Below are 6,993 nucleotides of genomic sequence, written 5' to 3'. Positions count from 1 at the left end.
ACCAAAAAAAAAAAAAAAAAAAAAAAAAAAAAGACTCAGCGACACGGGACTGAGCACCCTCCAGCCCTCCCACAGCACTACATACCGATGTGTGCACATCCAGATTCTGCACCTGCTGCTCAAACCTGTCCATCACGGCAGAGACCTTCTGCAGGTCCATGGTGCTCAGGGCCTTATCCAGTGCTTTGGTTACCTGTGCCATGTTCTTCGTCACCTGGGACAAGAGAGGGTTGGGGAAGGGAATAGGACTAAGGTGAGCAAGGGTTTTCCACCAAGAACATGTCCTCTGAGCTCCGATGGGAGCCCAGGTCCTTAGCAAATGCTGTTAACTGAACGCACAAGCACATGGCCACTTACGGGACAAGGAGGACATGGTGGAGCTGCAAGCCTACACCTCTTCCAGAGGGGCTAGTGAGAGTCCCAAGATCAGCTGGGATGAGTCTGGCCACAAGGCTCTGCGTCTAGTGCTGTCGGAGGACCCCAGCCCACTTTCCTGTGTCCAGCCAGCACTCCCCATGCCTCAGCCCTTCTGACCCAGCTTCCCTACACTCTGGGCTGCCCCACACCAGCCACCAGATCCTGTTCCTGCTTCAGTCAGCACAAGCAGCGCCAGGACCCTAGCACTCACCCCTTTCATGGTCACTGCCATCTGCACCTTGGAGGTTACTGCATCCACACGGGATGCCATGCGGAGCCAGTTCACACCTTCATTCTTCTTGCGGATGGCATTCTCAGCATAGACTCGGGCACACTCCACATTTTTCTGCTGAAGGGCCTGATTCAAGGGGAAAAGTTTATAGGGGAAACTGGTAGTTTGTCTGCACACTGGCTAGGAGGAGCCTGGTGATACCCTCTCCAGGGGGTCGTTTGCTAACATGGAGTGGGGAGGCCCTTCAGTCCCAGGTACACTCATCAACAGTGTTTGTGAGGGCCGGGGTGTGGCTCAGTGGTGGAGCCCTTGCCTTGAATGCAAAGGCCCTGGGTCCCATCCTTAGTGCATTCCCCCGCCCCACCCCCGCATCTGTGAGCTTTGTAGAACTGTGATGTCTTAAGCCTCAAGCCCACTTAGGAGCATGGGTTGAGCCCAAGGGTAGATGATGCAGTAGGCCCTCCAGAGTGGTTGGCCTGCTGCAGCTCACCCCAGCCACTGCTGCACAGAAGCAGAGGAGAGAGGCAGAGGCACTGAGTCCAAAGTAGATGCCACTGCTGCAGGAATGGCACAGGTCACTGTCACATAGACTGTGGCCAGCTGCCCGGGAAGCCAAAATCAACATCCCTGAGGCCACTTCACCAAGGAGGCAAGGTTTTCTCGTTGTTTTGGTGCTGGGAATTGAGCCCAAGGGTGCTCTACTGCTGAGCTCCATTCCTGCCTTTTACTTTCATTGTGAGATGTGATCTCACTAAGTTGACCAGGCTGGCCTCGAATTTGCAATCCTCTTACCTCAGCTTGCCACAGAGCTGGGATTATGGGTGTGCACCAGTGCGCCTGGCTTTTTTTGAATTTTTTTTTTTTTAAACAGTGCTGGGGATTGAACCAATGGCTTCCTGCATGCTAGGCAAGTGCTCTACCACTGAGCTATATCCCCAGACAAGGAAGTAATGTAAGTAAAGTTTCAATGGAAGTTCCACCAAAAGCAAGGGTCTCCAACATTCCTTTTGCCCTGCCTTCTCAGGGTTCTCCCAGGAGAGGCCCCCAGAGAGTCTCCAGCCCTATCACACCCCATGGAGGCCCACTGTACCCTTGCCCAAACCCTGATGCCCTGGACACCAGCTCTGCAGAAAAGAATGATGAGATCATAGCAGGGACAGGTAGAGCCCACTTCCTGTATTATTTAGTGCAAAGCAACTTCAGAATATCAGAGGAATAACAGGATGGACATTTAAAGAGAACCAGCAGAGGCTATGCACTCATCTTCCCATGTGCACACCCCACGGATCAGGAAGGTGGAGTCAGGAACTGCCCCTTCTCCCAAGACTGCTGGTCTCAGATCGGAAGTGAATATGGCAGGGATCAGAAGCCACAGTGCGGTTCTAGAAGACAGCATCAGAACGGAACAGAAAAGCATGGAGAAGGCAGAATCAGAAGCTGGACACGTCGCACACCTTCTTCACTTTGGCCTGCTCCGCCTTGGAGTCCTTCTCTGCCTTCTTGGCTAGCTTCTCCAGCTGCTTCGCTGTGAACTGAGGAAAACCAAGACATTCTGAGCTGAACGCCTGAGGTCCACCCTCTAAGTCCCGCTCCCCAGTCCCTCCACCTCTGCCACCCTGGACTGGCCACAAGCTGAGAAGGCAGAAAGCCCACCATCATGGGGTTGAGACTGCAATAGCTTGAGGAAGGAGATGCCTCTAATAGGTTTTCTAAAACATTTGTCTTCTCCCCAAACATCCTAATCCAAGCCCTTCCCCAGAATGGAAGGCTGACCCCAATTCCTGCTTATGTAAGGCTTCCAACTTGTTCCAGGACACCCCCAAATAGTAACACATAATTCTAGATAAAAATACTAAAGATGCCACGTGCAGTGGCGCCTGCCTGTAATCCCCATGGCTCAGGAGGCTGAGGCAGGAGGTTCTGAAGTTCAAGGATAGCCTCAGCAATTAAGGCCCTAAGCCACTTAGCGTGACCCTGTCTCAATACAAAAAATAAAAAGGGCTGGGGATGTAGCTCAATGGCAAAGTACCCCTGGTACCAACCCAACTAACCCTGATACCAACCCTGGTACCAACCCAACCAACCAATAAAACCCTCAAAACCCATGGGCTGGGGATGTAGCTCAGTTGGTAAGTGCTTGCCTCACATGCACAAAGCCCTGGGTTCAATCACCAGCACCACAGAACAACAACAAAACCTCTCAAAACCTGAAAATATAATTTCCACAGAATACTTGTGCAGACAGATCCCAGAAACCTGATTGTCCTGCTACCACCACTACCAGGATGCGTGACCCCAGGACCTCTGCAGCTGCCTGGTGCCAAAACCAGTCCTAGCCACTGCCACCACTGCTAGGGGCCTGGCTTACTGGTCTTCCATGCAACTGATCCCCTGAGGGCCTGTGCCCACAGCAGCAGTACTTCACAAAGACTTGGTGTGAGGTGAGGCCACTTGAGAGCTACATGTGGTAGTCTGTGGACTCCATTCCTGCCCAACCTCAGTCCAGTGAGAAACAAGATACCGTTAACCTTGATGATGAAGTGTGGGTCCTTTAAAAGAAAAGTGAGGAACGAGCCTGGGGTTATCAGAAAGCTGAAAACACCACCCCAACACGAGGGGCACCATCCTCAGTTCTCTGATAGTGACTTTCAAGCATTTCAGTCCACAGCTTAATTGCTTAGCAGGGCCATCAAGGCATAACCACAACACCAAGCTTGTTTCTTGAGAGATAATACACTCAGTCTTTCATGGATGAGCTAGAGTGATCTACTGCCAGAAAAGAGGAATCAATTAATATTGCACAGAGCCAGCTCAACAACTTGTCTCTGGTCAGCAGTCTGAGCAGTTGTCCCAACTCTGTTACTAGGATTCTGAGTGTGACTTGTACCATCTGTCCCCATTTGCTCATCGCCAGGACAGGGCTGGGGCAAATGGTCATTTAATACATACCTTCAACTGGAACAGGGTATCTGCAAAGAAAGAGAACATGGTTTGAGGATTGCATGTTCATGAAACATGACAAGCAGCAAGTCCAACAAACAGATGGGCTCACTGAGACCCCTGCAGACACTAGGAGCTTGCACAGAACCGAGACCTGACAGCACTGGCTAGGGCCTGAGCAGAAGATACACTGGTGGCCAGCTCCAGCCCCTTCCTAGCTGCAGGGCTGTAATCAACACAGACACTCCCTTAGCCAGTGTCCTTTTTGAGAATGTGGGGTGGGTATGAGGACAGATCATGTAACGCAGGCAGCTCCTGGCCGTGGCGAAAACTTGAGATGGTGGTTTACAATTAATGCAACTTCACAAAAGACCCTTGGGATTCTTTCCCAACCTAATAATGTTCAGTACTTAACAGTCCATTTTGTATGTACTCAATCATCCCAAAGGTAAATGGATCAAAATAGCCAAGTGATAACTGACTCCATGGCAGCTGCCATTTCTAAGCCATTGCTTCAGGTTACCTTGTTACCAGGTTACCTTGCCCGCCCACCCTGCAGACGGAGTGTCTTGAACAAATCCACTGTTGTCCTAATTCACTGCCTGTTCACTACAACTCAAGGGCCAGGCAGATTCTGATTGATATAAATTTATTAAATTTCTAAATCTGGAGAGTTCAACCCCAGCACAGAAAGAGGGTTCTAGAGGGTTTACCTTAACTCAGAAGGAGAAACCTGAGTACTGGTTCCAAAAGGGTTTGCCCCACCAGCCCAGAATGTGTGTCCCAAAGGATCCATCCTCTCCTGGCCCAGCATGAAAGTCCTGAGTGCTGGCTTCTGAAGGGTTCATCACCCCCCAGCCTTGAATGAGGATCCCAAGAACTGGCTCCTGAAAGGTCACCCCCCTCAGCCCTGAATAAGGGTACATTCCACAGATGCAATCAAGGATCCCCTTTGAGTTCTGGGCACCTAGCAATCTATCTTTTCTCAGTACAGGGTCTGGTCAAATGTGTGTGTGTGTGTGTGTGTGCGTGTGTGTATATATATATTTTAGTACTGGGATTGAACCCAGGGGTGCTTAACCATTCAGCCACATTTCCAGTCCCATTTTAAATTTTTTTTTTTTTTTTAATATTTATTTCTTAGTTGTCGGCGGACACACATCTCTGTCTGTATGTGGTGCTGAGGATCGAACCCGGGCCGCACGCATGCCAGGCGAGCGCGCCACCGCTTGAGCCACATCCCCAGCCCCCCATTTTAAATTTTATTGAGACGGGGTCTCACTGAGTTGCTAAATGCCTCACTAATCTGTTGATCTGGCTTTGAATTCTTGACCCTCCTGCCTCAGCCTCCTGAGTAGCTGGGATTACAGGCATGTGCCACTGCGCCTGGCCAGGGCCTGGATAAGGCCAAAGCTGGCTTTGACTCTGGAAAACCAAGCTACCCTGATACATGGGCAAGCAAATCAGTGCCATGATGCCCAGTCCATCCCACTTGGCAAAATCCCCTCCCTTCCAGCCTCAGGGTCCTTATCCAGACTGCATGAACCATGTAGAACAAACAGCTGGAGAAACTGGCTTAAGAAGGTTTCCTCCCCTTCAACAGATGAATGGATAAAGAAAATGTGGTATATATACACAATGGAATATTACTCAGCCTTAAAGAAAAATGAAAGTATGGCATTTTCAGATAAATGGATGGAACTGGAGAATGTAATACTAAGTAAAATAAATCAATCACCCCAAAAACAAAAGCCAAATGTTTTCTCTGATAAGCAGATGCTGATCCATAATGGGGCAAGGGGATAGGGAAGAATGAAGGAATTTTGATTTCTGTAGAGAAGAGTGAGGGGAGGGGTGGTACTGTGGGGATGGGAAGGATGGTAGAATGAGACAGACTTTATTACTCTAAATAAATGTATGTTTACACTACTGAAGTGACTCTGCACCATGTACAGAGGAATGAGAAGTTGTTCTCCATTTGTGTACAATGTGTCAAAATGCATTCTACTGTAAAGTAAATTAATACATAAATTTTCAACAACAACAACAAAACATGTTTCCTCAAAAGAACCAGGAGAGCTTTTTCTTCAGGAGGTGGGGGCAGTTAGGTTAGGTGTTACCTCTCATCACTCCACGGTGGTCTATAAAGAATTCCAACACATTTTCTTCATGACAATGACATAGTTATATACTTTCTACCCAAGCATTTTGAAAAAAAAAATGTTTTAAAGTTTTAAATTTATCACACTACCCCATAAATGTTTCTGCAAATGGAGGCAGCTTAATTTTGCCATTGATTCTTCTTGTTCTTTGGAATCCCTGGGCCCAGAGCACTCCAAAGTGAAGGCGGGCCAGGGAGTCAGACTGCCGGGTCGGTGGTTCCCTTCCAACCTGTTTCCCCACCTGCAGAATGGGGCGTATGGCTCCAGTTTCAAAATAGCTGCTGTTGAGGTCTGGGGCTTACCCCTGTGCCCGGCCCTTAGAGCTCTCTTCCTATTTCTCTGAGTGGTGTTCTGGGGTCATGGAGCGCCACTGCACCTTTCCTGGTACCCTCTGGCCAGGCATTCCAGGGCCCCAAGGGCAGAAGTGGACAGGCTGTTCACTCGTTATGCCAAGTTTAGAGGAAAGGGGGCCTGGACTTCCCTGGGAAGGCGAGGTCAAGACTTGGGAGGGGGGTGGTGTCTCCTGGTCAGGATGTGACCAGGGGTCGGGCCCAGGAGACGGTCTCCTGGTCGGGATGCGGGGTCGGGGCCCGGGGGCAGTGTCGGTGGTAGGGACCCCAATCAGCCTGTTCCCGAATGGTTCTCTGCTCTTCATTTCCAGTGGAACAGTAGCTGATTAGAGTCTCATTTGAGGCCCGAGTGATGATGATCTGCGGAATGACAAATTTCTTCTTGTTCGACTTTTGCTTTACATCAGGTTTCTCTAGAGGGAAGAAAACATCCAGGCATTTAGTGGCTGTGTGGGGAACTTCCACAATGCAGACAAGGCCTGTCTGGGGCCAGAATAAAGGAATCGGGCTTGGGGTTAGCAGGAGAGACTGTGCACGGAAGTTCCAAAGCTCACATGGATTCACAATGCAGCCACAAGGGTCCTTTCCTTCAAGGGAGAAACAGGAGACTTTCTAGATTTCCTGTGCCCTAGGGAAACAGCTGTAGGGTGGCTTCAGGGCAACAGCACAGGAAGGAGAGGATATAAAGGCAGTTCTGCCCCAGATGCCCAGCATCCAGAGGGTTATAACTCTGGAAAAACTTCTGTACAGATCTCTACCCATCAGAATTGCTAGAAAAGGCTGTTTCGGGCACTGCCGTTTGCATACTCCTAAAGGTGACCAAGTTTGTCTTGTTACAAGGTACGAAAGCCAAGGAGCTCCCAGCCTCCTCCCTCCACCACTGGCTCCAGGC

The 6,993-nt window shown here is 49.8% G+C and overlaps 1 protein-coding gene across 1 annotated transcript in view; it reads right to left on the bottom strand.

Annotated features, from left to right (window-relative positions):
• Positions 1-6,863, bottom strand: part of Chmp1a (charged multivesicular body protein 1A) — a 10,597-nt gene extending 3,734 nt beyond the window's left edge. The window contains exons 1-7 of the mRNA XM_015495940.2: positions 6,860-6,863; positions 6,291-6,514; positions 6,054-6,102; positions 3,599-3,618; positions 2,104-2,181; positions 629-775; positions 86-214 (exon numbers count right to left, since the gene is read on the bottom strand). Coding sequence (XP_015351426.2) covers positions 86-214; positions 629-775; positions 2,104-2,181; positions 3,599-3,618; positions 6,054-6,102; positions 6,291-6,514; positions 6,860-6,863 — 651 coding nt within the window. The remainder of the gene's footprint in view (positions 1-85; positions 215-628; positions 776-2,103; positions 2,182-3,598; positions 3,619-6,053; positions 6,103-6,290; positions 6,515-6,859) is intronic.
• Between the last annotated feature and the right edge of the window lie 130 nt (positions 6,864-6,993).

This window comes from Marmota marmota, unplaced genomic scaffold (assembly GCF_001458135.2).
Source record: "Marmota marmota marmota unplaced genomic scaffold, marMar, whole genome shotgun sequence".
NCBI classification, from domain to species: Eukaryota; Metazoa; Chordata; class Mammalia; order Rodentia; family Sciuridae; genus Marmota; species Marmota marmota.
This window is presented reverse-complemented; position numbering and strand designations above follow the sequence as displayed.